General features: G+C 45.7%; 1 protein-coding gene across 1 annotated transcript in view; it reads right to left on the reverse strand.

Annotated features, from left to right (window-relative positions):
* PLA2G12A (phospholipase A2 group XIIA) overlaps positions 1-17,029 on the reverse strand; it is a 49,403-nt gene that overhangs the window by 11,373 nt on the left and 21,001 nt on the right. Inside the window, exons 2-3 of the mRNA XM_069743845.1 lie at positions 16,699-16,775; positions 3,616-3,781 (exon numbers count right to left, since the gene is read on the reverse strand). Of these exons, the coding sequence (XP_069599946.1) occupies positions 3,616-3,781; positions 16,699-16,775 (243 nt within the window). The remainder of the gene's footprint in view (positions 1-3,615; positions 3,782-16,698; positions 16,776-17,029) is intronic.

The raw sequence follows: 17,029 nt of genomic DNA on the forward strand, positions 1-17,029 counted from the left end.
GATATGTTCTTCAGGTTGTTGTTTTTTGAACCCAGGGTACCGATTGGATGCAAGCTGTCATCGATCCTAGTAGAGACATGCCTTCTCTGATTGTAGGGGATCTGGTGTCTCTGAACATCTTGACTTTTGATGATAGAGCCAGACGATGTTCCAATGGGAGGAAGGACATTTGTCTTGCAGAGTCCAGAAGAACTCCCAGGAATTTTCTGCATTTGGAGGGTCGTAGGTGAGATTTTTCTACATTCGGCACCCATCCCAGAGATGTCAGAATATCGAGCGTCTTTGATACATGAGACTCCAGAGATTGTTTGGTGGGAGCCACTAATAAAAGGTCGTCTAGGTATGGCACTATACAGACGCCTTGCCTCCGGATGAAGGAGACTACTTCCCCCATTACTTTGGAAAAAACTCTTGGAGCAGAGGAGATCCCAAACGGAAGGACGTTGAACTGATAGTGCTCTATCAGACGTCCCTTCTGCACTGCAAACTTGAGATATTGGCGATGTCTCTGATGAATGGGGATGTGAAAGTAAGCATCTTTCAAATCGATAGTGGCCATGTAGGAGTGCGGGCTTATCAAGGGAATCGCATTTTTCACTGATTCCATCTTGAATTTTCGGTATTTGACATGCCGGTTGAGGCCCTTCAGATTTATAATAATACGGGACTTGCCCGATGGTTTGGGAACCAGAAATAGACGAGAGTAGTGTCCCCGATCCCTCTCTGATTCCGGAACCTGGGATATCACATTTGACATCTTTAGGGTCCTGAGACCCGACTCTAGAGTGGACTGGTCTTTCACGGAGGGAAGGGAGGTGATTTTTAGACCTCGTGGGGGAGAAGAGATGAGTTCTATTAGAAGACCCTCTTCGATGACTTTGAGGACCCAGGAGCAATTGGTGATTTTTTGCCACTGGGGAATAAATTCCGAAAGTCTCCCCCCCACCGGGTCGAAGTCACCGCTTCTCTTGTTGCGACTGCTGCTGCTGTTGCTGAGGGATAAGGATGTTTCTCCCGCCTCCCTTCGGGTAACTCCACCTCCCAGACTTGCCTTTCCCTCTCTGAGAGGTTTGGCCCTGAAAGGGACGAAAAAACTTCTTTTTGGGAGTTTTTTGCTCTGGGAGGGCTCTCTTTTTATCGGTTGCCTTCTCCAAGATGTCATCCAGGGAAGGTCCGAAGACATAATTACCTTTAAATGGTATGGCGCATAATTTGGCCTTGGAAGTGATATCACCAGACCACATTTTTAACCAAAGCGCCCTTCTAGTCGAATTGGTCTGTACTAATGACCTGGCAGCAATTCTGATGGTTTCCATAGAAGAGTCTGCTAGGAAACCCGTGGCTCTAAGGAGACTGGGTAGTGATTCCAACAATTCAGCTCTAGATGTACCCTGGGATATGTGGGATTCTAGTTCACCTAACCAACGAAAAAGTGCTCTAGCCACGCAGGTTGAAGCAATGTTGGCTTTGAGGGCTACCGAGGAGGTTTCCCACAATTTTTTTTAACAGACTTTCAATTTTTCTGTCCATCGGGTCTTTCAATTGAGACGAGTCTTCGAATGGAAGAGCCGTTCTTTTAGCCACTCTTGCCACCTGTGAATCAACTTTCGGAACATCCCATTTAGTCAGATCTCCTTCTAAGGGGAATCTATGTTTCATCTCGGATGGAGTACTGAGACGTTTTTCAGGAAGTTCCCACTCCTGATCGATCATATCAGATATATTTGAGTGGATCGGGAACCCCACCCGTTTACCCTTGGATATACCGCCAAACATCTGGTCCTGTATGGACTGTGGTTCTGGCTCTTCCTCCAGCCCCATAGTACTGCGTACAGCAGCTACTAAATCCTCAACCCATTCTGAAGAGAAAAGATACTTCCGAACTTCAGAGGTTATAGGGGACGTAGGTTCCTCCCGTCTACCCGAGGATGAGGCATAGGAGAGGTCTGATTCAGATTCAGAATCCTCCTCCTGGATTTTCCTTTTTTTAGCTGGGGAGGGTGGCTGAGGGGGTGGGGGGTAAAGGCCGCTAGGGAGGATTGCACCTCTTGTTTGACCAAGGAACGTATTTCTTCTAATAAAGAAGGTTGCTCTGCCCTGACAATCTTGTCAGTACAGGTCTTGCAGAGTTTTTTTCTCCCAAGATGGTGGCAGCTTAATGTTACAGATGGCACACTTCTTTTTTGTAGTAGTTTTGGGGGTAGACTTTTCTCCCTGCAATGAGAGGGGAGAGAGAGTCATGCTAATAGTAATACCCCCAAATACTATCTAAGGACCCCTTGTCCCTGCGGCACTTACTGTGGCAGGGGCAGCGCTGGGCTCTGCAAGTGCAGGGCAGGTACTGCTCTCCATGATAGGATAGTCTTACCTGCGACGTCTTCTGGCAGGTTTTATGCTCTATGGCATGTCCCAGCCCCAGCGATTGAAATTCCTCCTCCCCTCCATGGTCCAGGGTGGAGGACGCCGTCCTGCACGAGATACCGCCGGCGGAAGTGCCTCCAGGGCGCTCAGAAAGAACCGGAAGTGACGCGCGCGATCACTTCCGGGTCGCCAGCGGCATGTGGAGGAGAGGACACCGGCGTAGCAGTAGTTACCGGCCACCACTGCATACGAAGTAAACCTCTCCTGTCCCATGGGGAACAGGAAAGACACTGGTGAGAGGGAGGTGGGAGGGCCTTTTAACCTCTCCATTTCCTGTTCCCCATTAGGGCAAAGAGGCAACCTCCGTATGCCGTCGTGGAAGGTGACTAGAGAAAGAGACCCAGTTTGGGAATATTTTAATGAAGCTCCTTCGCCTATCGGTAAGGCAGGCATGCGTGCAAAATGCAAACGATGCAACAAAGAGATGCAAGGCCTGGTGGCGCGAATGAGGCAACATCATGAGAAGTGCGGTGATGAAGATGACTTCTCATGATGTTGCCTCATTCGCGCCACCAGGCCTTGCATCTCTTTGTTGCATCGTTTGCATTTTGCACGCATGCCTGCCTTACCGATAGGCGAAGGAGCTTCATTAAAATATTCCCAAACTGGGTCTCTTTTACGGCCTGCTGCCATTATAAGGAAAGAATGTAATAAACCTCAGATCGTACACACAAACAGATCCAGACTTGTCTGTCTGTGGCTATGCTGCAGTATTGTGCTCAAAGTTTCACTTTCATTTTCTTGTCTGCTTGCCCTTCCTCCTCCTCACACTTAGATTCACATTCTTCTTGTGTTGTGCAGATCTATTCCACTCCAAACAATCAGAAACATATTGTCTAACTTCTTGGACTTGGCACTGAAGTGAAGGGGTTGATTCTGTATTCATAGGTTTGTAGAACAATAGGATTAAGGTCTTTTTCTCAACTTTGTTCATGTGTAACATTTTTGCCGTGAAGAAGAGGCTGGGACCTCTGCGGAGTCAAATTCAGTTAGGTAGAAACTTTGATTTAAATCCCTGATTTAAATCAAGCCTTACTGACTAGTGATTTAAATCGTGATTTAAATCAGTTAGATTTAAATCAAATCCACCCTATATGAGATGTCCCCATACATAACCATCACACAGCAAAAACCATGGGACTGACAAAGACTAGATGACAGAAGACTGACTGCTCCTTGTACAACTGCCCTCACCTTGAACACTTTCAGAAATGCCCAGTGTTTTCTGGACATCCCTGCAGATTTTAGAGAGGCAGCTCTGGAACTGCTCATCACAGTCATTCTTCAGATTGCCGCATGTGTCGTAGCAGCGGTCATGCTGGTTGCAACACCTAGTCATCGAGGGAATGCCAACGTCAAACTGGGAAAAGAAAAAAAAAAAAAAAACACAGTTACCCATGATGGTTATTTGTAATAGGATAGCGGACATTATATATTGCATGTGCTCCTGGCCTAACTAAGTCCATGCACAAACTACTAAAGGGAATCTGGTTTTTGCTTTTTAGTCTGATATCAGCATGGCATGATGTAGAGGCAGAGACTCGGATTCCAGTGATGTGTCACCTACTGGGCTGCTTATAGTTTTAATAAAATCTGTTTTTTTTTTTTTTTATCAGCGGACTAGTACTCCTGCTTTGTGTAATCGTGCCCCCACCACTGATGAGCAGGTTTCTGCCTACGCACAGTGTACACAGGAAGCTGCCAATCAGTAGTGTGAATGAGGTCATACAGAACGGATAGATCTTATCGTATATGAAGCACCCAGTAAGTGATGGAATCATGGTCTCCTCTACATTAGGTCATTCTCAGATTAAAGAAGTGATGAAGACATACTTCTTACTCAATTATACACTGGTTAAAAGCTATATAAAACAATTGAGAAATTTGACACCTTAGTGACATAACTTATTTTATTACTACATAGGATTTTTTTTTATTGTACTTAAATCTGCACCTCTAGAAATATAAATGAAGGAATGTCTCTAAAATAGAGTCCTTACATTGCTTTCCCATGATCTGACATTTATTTTCATGTATAGTAAATGTAGGTTTGCTGCCATTATTGCTGTAGGTAACATAGCGCTCCCTGAGCAAAGAGTATACAGCAAGTGAGCAGACAGGAGCAGCATGAAACCACCTCTGTCTCTATGGAGAGCCTGGCAGTCACTGGCACCTATCAGCAGCCTGCAGATAGCGAATCATTCTCTTATTACAAGCCTGTCATTCTCTATCGCAGCAAGGACCAGCCGTAATATGAAGGCTTTTCATCTAGTGTAGAATGTAATGAGAGTGAGCAGTGCAAAAGATGGACACCGAGGAGCAAGCATGGAACATGGCGAGTCCTGGCTGCTCTTACCATGTGTACCATTGCTAACGAAAGATTTAGAAGAATGATTACAGTAACAACCAGACCCCTGCAGTATCTTTTCTGTACACCAGGCGGTATATTTTACTAGTGCGATAACCGCTTTAAAAATAAATGAATGTTTGCCATCATTTTTAATTGCACTGTATCAATTAGGGATTGGTTTTCGTTTAGGACCCTCAGTTAGAGCAGGCAATAAATACAACAAAGAGGGTCTTTTTGTTTTAAAGACCCCAACATGTCTGTATTATCTAGACAGCCCATTAGATATTCTAGTAAGTAACCCCTTCCCACACAGCAAATTTCAATTTGTTTTTTCCTCCCATTCTTCCCAAACCCATAGTTTTTTTATTTTTCTGTCCTCATAGCCGTATTGCGGGTTGTTTTTTTTTGCAGTAGTTGTACTTTTGAATGACACCATTCACTCTACCACCTAGTGGACCAGAGAACGGGAAAAAATTCCAAGGGAGGTTAAATTTTGAAACCACCTCCCCTCCCCTGCAATTCTGACATTGTTTTTGTGTTGTACATTGTATGGTAAAAACGACTTTGCACTATAAGGCCATGTTCACACAGTGCGTTTTTTACCGCGGAACCGCGGCGGTTTTGCCGCTGCGGTTCCGCAGCTGTTTTCCATGCAGGGTACAGTACACTGTACCCTATGGAAAACAGGACACACTGTGCACATGGTCCGGAAATTGTAAAAAAAAAAGCCGCGCTGAATAGCTCCCGGAAAAAAGAAGGAGCATGTCAATTCTTCTTCCTGAACCGCAGCGGTTCTGCACCCATAGACCTCCATTGTGAGGTCAAAATCGCAGTAAAACCCGCAGATCAAAAATATATCTGCGGGTTTTACTGCGATTTGATGTGCAGAACCGCTGCAGCAGGAAGTGCGGGGGAGCGGGCGGAAGTGCGTGGGCGGAGTGTGGCTGCCCCCCCGTGCTCCGATCCCGCCCCCCCGTGCTCCGATGCCCTCCCCCCGTGCTCCGATGCCCCCCCCCAGTGCTCCGATGCCCCCCCCGTGCCCTAATCTCCCCCCCTTATACTTACCCGGCGTCCCGGTGTCCGTCCGGCCGTCTTCTCCCTGGGCGCCGCCATCTTGCAAAATGGCGGGCGCATGCGCAGTGCGCCCGCCGAATCTGCCGGCCGGCAGATTCGCTCCAAAGTGCATTTTGATCACTGAGATATAACCTATCTCAGTGATCAAAATAAAAAAATAGTAAATGACACCCCCCCCACTTTGTCACCCCCATTGGTAGGGACAATAAAAAAAATTAAGAATTTTTTTTTTTTTTTTTCACTAAGGTTAGAATAGGGTTAGGGTTAGGGGTAGGGTTAGGGGTAGGGTTAGGGTTAGGGGTAGGGTTAGGGGTAGGGTTAGGGGTAGGGTTAGGGGTAGGGTTAGGGGTAGGGTTAGGGGTAGGGGTAGGGTTAGGGGTAGGGTTAGGGGTAGGGTTAGGGTATTTTCAGCCATTTTAGCCCAAAAAAGCTTCCTAGGAAACACACAGTAAAAAAAGGATAAAAAAACGCATCAAAAACGCATCAAAAAAGGACAAAAAAAGGACCTGCGTTTTCTGCCAAGAGCTGCAGTTTTTTAAAAAAACTGTCCTGAAAAAAAAAGGATGGAAATCCTGAACGTGTGAACATACCCTAATTGTGCTTATCAGTACGATTACAGTGATACCAAGTCACATTTCTTTTACGTTTTAATGGTGAAGGAAAAATCAAATATGAACGAAAAATTGTGTGTTGCATCGCCATTTTCAGAGATACATAACGTTTTTATTTTTCATGTGATGAAGCTCTGTGATGGCTTATTTTTTGTGGGGCGAGACAATGTTTTTATTGATCCTATTTTGGAATTGATATGATATTTTTTTTTTTCCCCCCAAATTTGTTTATTAGGTTTTGAATGGAACAACATATAAAACAAATAACCCCTGAATCCAAACTGATATGACATTTTAATCGCTTGTTACAACTTTTCTGTGGCATTGCAGTGACCCAAAAACGTAATCCTAGCGTTCTTGAATATTTTCGGTTTATGATGTTTACTAAATGGGTTATCTTAATGCTGAAAAAGGATCATGGACCGCACCTTCCAAAAAAAAAAAAAAAAACATACATTGATCTAATGCCGCTAGGCAAAAATATATAACTAAAGAAGAAGAGGTTCTTAGCTTAACATTCAGATCACACCGTATGAAGCCCACTGCCACGTCACAGCAAACCCCTCAGTGGGTCCTAACTTTTGATGCCTTAAGAGGAGCGGAGTCGTGCACAAACCATGGCTGCAGCAACAGTGCACCAGAAGGGTGGGTGGCCCGGTGCCTCACAGTGCCCATGCTCCTAGATTGAGTCCCCATGACTCCAGACCGCATCACCCCACAAGCACAACAACAATGGCCACCACACAGCACCAACACCAAATGAAAGGAGCAAAAACACCAAGGTTACTTACCGGTAGCTGGTTTTTCCGTAGGCCATGACAGCACACCTGAGAGAGGGGATCCGCCCAGTCAGGACAGGAAACCTACTGAAATAAAAGGGCGGTACCTCTCCTTCGCAAGGCCCTATTGGTTAGTTCACATGGCAATCTACCACCACATTATAATAATAACAAAAAAACACCCAGCTAAAAGTGCGCACCAAAGGGTGAAGAAAAAAGGGGCGGAATATACAGGTGCGGTCATGGGCTCCGGAAAAAACGGCTACCGATAAGTAACCTTGGTGTTTTCCCGTCTCCCATGACAGCACACCTGAGAGATTCTTGGAGAAAGGAACACCTTAGGGAGGGACCAACGCTTGCAGCACCCTTCTACCAAAGGTAAGGTCAGTCGAGGAGGATAAATTCAGTCGGTAGTGTTTAAAGAAGGTAGACGGTGAGGACCAGGTAGCGGCCTTACATATCTGATCAATTGATACCTCTGCTTTTTCAGCCCAGGAAGTAGCCACAGCTCTGGTGGCGTGAGCCTTGATGCCTTCAGGAATCGGAACGCCACACGCAGCATAGGATGAGCTAATGGCCTCCCTAATCCATCTGGCAATAGTACTTTTGGACACCCCATGACCTTTCCTGCTACCCTGGAAAGCTACAAACAGAGACTGATCTTTCCTCCACTGACTGGTTAAGGATATGTACTGCATGTAGAAAATCCACGGAGACACCATCACGTGTTTCTCAATGCAAGCAATAAATAGCCAGGTCTTTCACCAGGAAGGAACAGCCACAGGAAGGGCAGCATCCAAAAGGAAAACCACCTATGCCAAAACATGGTATCCATCCACAGACAGCTGTTTCGGGGGATTTGCCCCTCATCAGTGTGGAGTAGGAAACTGGATATTAGGAGCAGTGCCTGGTAAAAGGACTATAAACATAAGGATGAATGACCTCAGGGAGATCAAAACATCCAACACCGCGTAGACCCATCATGTGTTTCTCAACGCAGTGATCCAGAACACTGCCCCCATCCCTTATGGGGGAACACTGATGAGGGGCAAATACCCGGAAACAGCTGTCTGTGGATGGATACCATGTTTTGGCATAGGTGGTTTTCCTTTTGGATGCTGCCCTTCTCGTGGTTGTTCCTTCCCGGTGAAAGACCTGGCTATTTATTGCTTGCGTTGAGAAACACGTGATGGTGTCTCCGCGGCTTTTCTACATGCATTTGCATATTTCCCATAAGGGATGGGGGCAGTGTTCTGGATCACTGCGTTGAGAAACACATGATGGTGTCTCCACAGTGTTGGATGTCGAGGTCATTCATTCTTATGTTTAAGGATATGTACTGTAACATAGATCTCCTTACATCAAGAGTATGAAACTTTTCCTCTCCTGGATTTCTAGGATTAACACAAAATGAGGGTAATACAATCTCCTGAGTCCTATGAAATTTAAGAACTACCTTAGGTAGATAAGCCGGATCTGGTCTTAGAACTACCCTGTCGTCATAAATCTGTGTGTACGGAGGACAAATGGACAGGGCTTGCAAGTCACTCACTCTACGTGCAGATGTTAAAGCTACCAGTAGCACTGTTTTGAGAGTGAGAAATTTTACCGATAACTCTTGCAAGGGCTCAAAAGGACTTCTAGTTAGAGCATCTAAAACTAGATTCAAATCCCAAGGGGGAATTTTTTGAATTACCACAGGTCTAGACCTACTACATGATTTAATAAAACGGGATACCTACTTATTGGAGGCTAAATTACAATTATATAAAGCTCCTAACGCTGATACTTGAACTTTAAGCCTATTGGTTGCCAACCCTAGTTGTAAGCCTGCTTGTAGAAACTCTAAAATAGCACCCTCAGGAGCCTCATCCGACAAAGGTTGTCCTAAAAACTCTAGAAACCTCTTCCATGTCCTACCATAAATTCTCGGTATAATCGGCTTTCTACTTCTCAACAGGGTGGAGACTAGCCCTGGTGAGAATCCCTGCTGGCTTAGTAATGTCCTCTCAAATTCCAGGCTGCCAGATGGAAGCCCTTTGCTTGAGAGTGGCATACTGGACCCTGGGTAAGCAAGTCCGGAACCTCTGGTAGGATCCATGGATCGGTTACCGACATTTGTCTTAGGAGGAAAAATCACGGTCTTTCCAGCCAAAATGGAGCAATTAGAATCACCCTCGCCTGCTCCATTCTGATCTTTCTTACTACCACCGGAATTAATGCTATTGTTGGAAACACGTAAGCAAGACTGAATTTCCACGGTATTAGAAGGGCATCTACTGCAAACGGGTTCCCCCTCGGGTCTAACGAGCAGAACCTCCCCACCTTCCTGTTGAGAAGAGTGGCAAATAAATCTATTACCGGTTTGCCCCAGACCTATCTGTTGGAATACCCGGGGATTCTGCAACCATTATCCCGGTCTTAGCCTTTTGCGACTTAGGTAGTCTGCTTTCGTGTTTTCGACCCCCTTTATGTGCAGAGTTGTGCAGGACAGTAGGTGGGATTCTGCTAACTGAAGAAGAAAAGATGTTGCTCCCATAAGAGAAAGGGCCACTGCGTAATTGTCGGACATAATTCTGGTATGACGCCCCTGAAGGATAGGAAGGAAGGGTCTTACTGCCCTTTCTACAGCCCCTAACTCTTTTACATTGGATGTCTGATGTGTTTCTGTATAGGACCAAGATCCCTGTATCAAGAGGGTCCTTAGATGTGCACCCCATCCTGTACCACTTGCGTCCGTTGTGATCACGTCTTCTATCGGAGTTAGCCACTGAACCCCTGAGGTCAAGTGATCCCTTACCAACCACCAGATTAGGGAATCTGACGCCTACTGAAAGGTGTACTTTTCCCTGCAAACGCCCTTTTAACAATCTTTGTGTTGACAGGACCTCCCACTGTAATTGCCTCAGGTGAAACTGTGCCCATTTTACAGCAGGAATACAGGATGTTAGTGACCCTAACAGGGACATCGCCTTCCTCAGTGTCACTACAGGCTGCTGTATCGCCAATTCCACAAGACTTTGTATTTTGTATATTTTGCTCTCCGGCAGGAGACAGAGTTGGCGCATGGAATCCAGAACCAACCCCAGGAAGGACTGAACTTTCTCTGGTGTTAATGTCGACTTGGCGACACTTATTTTCCAACCCAATACTGCAGGGTCGTAGTCACCTCCTCTATTTGTGCAAGACAGTGATCCACTGACCTCCCCATTACAAGGAAGTCATCTAGGTACGGGACAAGGACTGTCTCGGGAATGGAGGAAGGACATGACCTCTGACATTAATTTTGTGAATAGTCTTGGCGCTATCAATAGACCAAATGGAAGGGCAGCATACTGGTAGTGTTTGAGTTGCCCTTGGACAAACACTACTACCCTCAGAAATTTTTGATAGTCCCGATGGATTGGGACATGATAGTAAGCGTCCTTTAAGTCTATAGCTGCCATGAAGCAGTCCGGGAACAGCATTTTTATTGCGGAGTTTACCGACCCCATCTTGAAAGAGTAATTTATTATTGACCGATTGAGTTTCCTTAAGTTGACAATAGTCCTTAGCGAGCCATCTGGTTTTCGTATCAAAAAGAGGGGAATTAAAACCTTTTCCCTCCTCTTCCCTTGGAACTTCTACTAGAACTTGTTTTAGTACTAGCCCCAAACCTCTGTTTCCAGAGCTAGCTGTTCCTCCGAGAATTTTCTGTGTGGTGTCAACACGAAAGTCTGTCGAGGTGGATGAATAAAGTCTATTTTTAGGCCGTTGTTGACGACACGAAATACTTATCCAGGCGTGGAGAAAGAAAGACAGCCTTCCCCCTACTTCTGGCTTGGCGTCATTGGGAGGGCTTTTTTGTTGATGTGGAGGGTCCCTTAATCATGTACCCGGATCCTTTTCTGTCCCTATAGTCCCAGTTTCTTCTATCCCCCAGGGGGCGACTTCTTACATTTTCCTCTCCGAAAATAAGGCCTTCTGATATCCACCGGAAAGCAAGGAAAACCTTTTTTCTTGTCACCGGCTTTTTCTAAAATGTCCTCCAGCTTCTGACCAAAGAGGAATTTGCCGTCACACGGGATAGAACAAAGCCTATTTTTTGAGGGTAAGTCACCTGGGCACCCCTTTAACCACAAGGCACGTCTTGCTGCGTTAGACAATCCCGCTGCCTTAGCTGCTAGTCTTAGAGTCTGCTGAGGAATCTGCTATGAAAGCTGCCGCTCCTTGTGCCATTGCCATATTGGCTAGGATCTCTTCTCTTGGCACCTTAGATTTTAATTGATCCTCTATTTGTTGCAGCCAGACAATAAGGTAGCGGGCAACACACGTTCCGGCTATTCCCGATTTTAGACCTCCTGCGGCCGCCTCCCAGGTATGTTTCAAAAAAGCATCCCCTTTTTTGTCTAATGGGTCTCTTAGGACGTCCGAATCCTCTAATGGTAGGGATGACTTTTTAGATGACCTAGCCACTGTACCATCAATCATAGGGACTTTATCCCACACTTTTCCTCAAAGGGATACCGTCTCTTAGAAACTGAGGGAAGGCTACCAGACTTCTCAGGCTTCTTCCACAATCTCTCTATAAGGGCTTTTACTTTAGCATTAACTGGGAAACTACGCTTCCTTTTCTCCTCCAAACCACCAAACATAACGTCCTCTACCGATCTAGACGCTTTCTCATCCTTAAGGCTCATTGTAGCCCTAACTGATTTCACCAGTTTATCTGTGTTCTCAGTCAGAAAGCATTGTCGACCCCCAACATCGCTATCTGAAGAGGAGCCAGAGGTCATGGAAGAGGATGAAAAGGGAGATCGAGGTTTCTCCTGATATTCCTCGCCAGACTGAGAGGCACCAGAATCTGAAACAGTCTCTAGGTTCTTGCTACTTTTCTTTTTAAGGACTGATTTTAAATACCCTTTAACCTCTGCCCTAATCATGGCCCTGAGGTTAGAGGCAAAGCTAGGAGATTCATCCTGAATAGTCTTTTGGATACAGTCCACACAGAGGCTTTTCTGCCACTGGACTGCTAGCGGGATTTTACAGAGGGCACATTCTTTGTTCTTTAACTTGGCACTAGCCTTCCTCGGCGCCTGGCATGTAAGCAGAGAAATGTAGCCCATTACCACCAATGTGACATTCACGAAGATCACTCACCACCCGCTGTCAATCAATGGTACCGGATTTCGAGGCTGATTTGGAGTACGGACAACGTCCCTCCTAGAAGCTGAGGAGTCCTGCAACTTTCGGTCCGGGCGACTACCCCTTCTCCTCTTAGTATGCTGGTGACCCGACATAGCACCTGGTAAGGTCTCTTGCTGCTGCTGTAGTAATGGCTGTTGTGGCTGCTGCTCCATACAATCCTCCATAATGGAGCTCTGTAAATGTGAGCACTTCCACCGTGGACTCACCACTTTTTAAAGGGAACCTGTCACCTGAATTTGGCGGGACTGGTTTTGGGTCATATGGGCGGAGTTTTCGGGTGTTTGATTCACCCTTTCCTTACCCGCTGGCTGCATGCTGGCCGCAATATTAGATTGAAGTTCATTCTCTGTCCTCCGTAGTACATGCCTGCACAAGGCAAGATTACTAGTACAGGCGTGTACAATGGAGGACAGAGAATGAATTTCAATCCCATATTGCAGGCAGCATGCAGCCAGCGGGTAAGGAAAGGGTGAATCAAACACCCGAAAACTCCGCCCATATGACCCAAAACCAGTCCCGCCAAATTCAGGTGACAGGTTCCCTTTAAAGGGTGATCCACTCTGCTCACCGCTTCATCCGGTTCACGAATCGCTCCTCCCCCGCCTCTGCGCCCACTGGGAGACAGCCAGAAAAGCCCTGTGACCCGGCCAGCGTTTGTCCATGGGCGCAGCCATCATGGATCCGGCGTGCAGCACTGACGTCACGCGGGCACGCCCATTCCCAGTGTGCCCTTTGTGCGACGCCCGCTGCGCACCCGAAAGTTAGGCCCAGAGCCGAAGGCAGCCAGCAGAGGGGGAAGAGAGAGGCGTGGCAGCAGCAGAAGAGCCACAGGACTCCGGACTGCGCTGACCCGACGCCCACACGTGCGCGAAGGCCCCAGGACCTGCGAACGGCGCTTCCTCAACCTGACAGGAGTGGGTGAGTCTTCCAAAACCGCCATGATTTCAGCACTAGGGCTCCCATCAGGACAGGAAACCCAACTGAAGCGAAGGAGAGGTACCGCCCTTTTATTTCAGAAGTTTCCTGTCCTGACTGGGCGGATCCCCTCTCAGGTGTGCTGTCATGGGAGACGGGAAAACTCACCTTCCACAAGCTCTCAAACGAGAGCAAAAATAGGCAAGACCCCCTTTTTGGAATATACTGATAATTTAAAATCACCTTTGACAAATGGGAGGAAAGCCGGTCCAAGAAATGGAACAGATCATGCAATACGCTGAAAGGAGCATGGACAGCACCTCCAAAAATCATACATTCATCTTATGCCGCTAGGCAAAAATATATATAACGGAACATTTTTTTGGACGTGTGGTCCATGACCTTTTTTCAGCATATTACATGATCTAACCTCTTCACTTAGCCCAGCACTCCTCCAATTGGGCACAGGTGGTTTAATTAGCAAGAGGCTGCAATAGGGGGTTCTGCCTATTTTTGCTCTCAGTTCACAGTCCAAGAGCTTGTAGAAGGCGAGTTTCATGGCTCCTTTTACTTGGTGCTGTGTGGCGGCCATTGTGGCTGTGATTTTGCGCTTTTGGAGTGGTGTGGCCTGGTGTCATGGGGACTCAGTCTTGGAGCACAGGTGCCACGAGTTATTGCAGGAGTCTGAGCTTCGGTGCAGATCAGGTCACGCTCGCAGTACCAGGTCATCGGCTCCAGCGTCACCAGATCTGCACGAATGTTCAGACAATAGCAATAAATCACACTGAGCCCCAGCAGAGATCCCAGACATCAGCATACAAGATCCTGCACTGACTGATCACACCTGAACCTACAGGACATCACAGATTATACTATATTGTGAGGTCCGTTAGGCAGGTCCAGGTGTGATCAGTGCAGTGCATTTTATACGTGTACATAATATACCACATCCAGTATACAGATTACCGTAGTATATCACAGAGCTGGGCGGAGGGCAGCTCATAGATCGAAACAGTGGCCCACATCATACCTTCACCCACCATCCATTCACCGCCTGCTGAGTATACAGAACGGACGCTGTAACAGCCCTGACTGACATTGGCCCCAATGCAGGGCGAGTGTCAGTCAGTGCCAGGGGCACTGTTACAGCCACCGTTCTGCATTCTTAGAGCGGTGACTTAACTGGCACCTGCCCCGTGACTGAACCAGAAGGCTGCGGGTGGAAACAGAGCTCATTTTCTCCCTGTAGCATTTGGCTATGTGCAGGTTAATAACGCTACTAACCTGCAGATGAACTCTATGTGCAGCTTCATAGTATTTTTTCTGAGGACAGGTTTCATGTATAGGGGTTGTAAGTTATAAAATGATAAGTCTGCAGTCAATCTGTGTGACAGCAGACTTATGAATCCCTCCCAGCGCATGCACTGTGAGGATTTGCCGGGAACGGCGGTTATGTATGTGATCTGCATATTCCCAGGCAGAAGTCGTCTAGTGACATGGCCTCGCTCCTGTTATGGCAAATATTTAGACTTTGCTTTGATTATTATTTGGACCGTTAAATCTACCTAGATATCTCTGATAATTGTGTATTTTAGTATTCGCTTTATAAGTGGTATTCATAAAAGCAATAACACTGGGCGATGTCCCGGATACAGAGATGTTTGTTTTAAACATTTCTGGGTCTCTGAAAGTACAGTAAACTGGGTAGAACCATTGTGAAAGGAATTTTGACAGAATCCATAATTTCTGAGCTTGTTATTCCCAACTAAAATAGTTTCTTACTTAAGTAATGTAAGAAGCCATTCCCATTTTCCTTATCTCTGTGGTTGTAATAAAGACTTGTGACTGGGCATCTGAGAACCAGACAAGAATTGTACATGGACAGACACTCGCTGTGTGTGTGTTTTCTTGCCTCTGATGCATCGTATTTATTTAATTTCATTATAATATGAACCAATAATGGCAGATTGGAGATTGTTTGAATCCCAACCCAAATTAGCTCTCCTTGAAAGGGGCTACCTTAACTCTACAAACAAGTGCATAATTAACAAAAGCCGACATGCCGGATGCTCATATACATATACAGTTCTTGAATGGAAACAATATTCAAAGATATGGGAACTCCCTTCATAATATAGCTCCATTATTTTTGTAGGATTCTAAGTCCCAAAACATAAAGAGAGATGAGACACAGTAGTGTCAACATATAGAAATTTTTATTAATTACTTACATACACAGTAAGGGTGTAAATGACACATAAAACAGCAAAAGACAAGATGGGTATAAATCACGTACCATCAAACTAACCTCATATCAAAAAAACAACAGCACGAAGAATCGACAAATTTACACATTTTTTCCACAGGGCAGAATTGGGATTTGAACCCCAGTCTCCCATGTCGTAGGCTGTGCACTTAACTATTATACTTTAAGTGCACAGTGATGCCTAAGATGGGAAAAATGGCTAAAACAGATCCCAAGAGCAACCTCTGAACTCTCTTCTGTCAAGAAAAGCACAATGCTGGGAATAACCAAGATCCTGCGCAGAATCCTCAAACTCCCAGGCCTCTGGTACAGGACCCAAGAATGAGAAAGGACAAAAAAAGTAAGAGTGAATGTGTGTGTGTTTTGACGAATATTTCCTATGAAAACAGTGTGTAAATGACAGCATTGCTCTATGTAAAAGCTCATGTTAAAATCGCATTGCAATCAGATAGCAATCAAACTGCATTTGGATGCTAGGTGTGAAAATTTGGATTGTACTCACATGACACTTGTCTGTTTTTTTGGTCCTTATATTGGAACATTTTTTTTTTTTCACACATATGGGTACGAGCCCTAATGCAGCTCTCAGGATTTGACAGCAAAACTTAAATCAAGAGCGATTGTTAGAGGCAGGTCCTGGTTGACACACACAGCTATTACCTACCAGGAAGGAGGCGAAATTACCCTGTCAGCCTGCTCCATATACCCGATAGCAACTTAAAGCCTATTTTCCCCATGTAGTGGTGCAGTATTTGAGGCAGAATTCCCCTATGTTCCACAACTGAATGCTGGGGGGTGTGAAATATATCTAGGGAAAAGGCAATGTAAAGACTGGATAAATGCACTGACTGAATAGTGCTCAGAATGAACACCATAGTTGCAAACCTCCACGTTTCCCCTACTACTTCTAACAAATACTTTGCAAGGGTCACACATAAAGGACAGGGCTATCCAGTGCTGTGCAGCTCAGAAGCCTCTGGTATGTAACATTGAGGGAAACAACCCTACTCTAAAGCTGAATACATTTCTCCATTGCTTATATACTAGGTCTACAAAGGAAATTATTTCATTATTGCAATCTAAGGAATTATTTACATGAAATCCAAACACAGGAGATCCACATCCATTTGGTGGTGAAGGTTTGTAGCCATATCTCGGAGTTGGCTTGGAACCTGTGGATGAAAACAATAGAGTTTTAGCAAGTTCCAGTAACTTCATACACTGGGGCAGATTTATTAATACCATTCTTAAGGTAAGGCCTCATAAATATTAGAATAAATGTGGCAACACTTGGCCATATAGGAGGGGTCAGCCAACTCACCCTTGGCAGATGATGTCAGGGCAGAGAAGGATCCTGCCCTTAGAATTTTAACTAGTCCAGAAGTGGCTGTCTCAGAGAATACAGTCAGGTTTACACTACCCAACT

This window comes from Ranitomeya imitator, chromosome 1 (genome assembly GCF_032444005.1).
Source record: "Ranitomeya imitator isolate aRanImi1 chromosome 1, aRanImi1.pri, whole genome shotgun sequence".
Classification (NCBI taxonomy): Eukaryota; Metazoa; Chordata; class Amphibia; order Anura; family Dendrobatidae; genus Ranitomeya; species Ranitomeya imitator.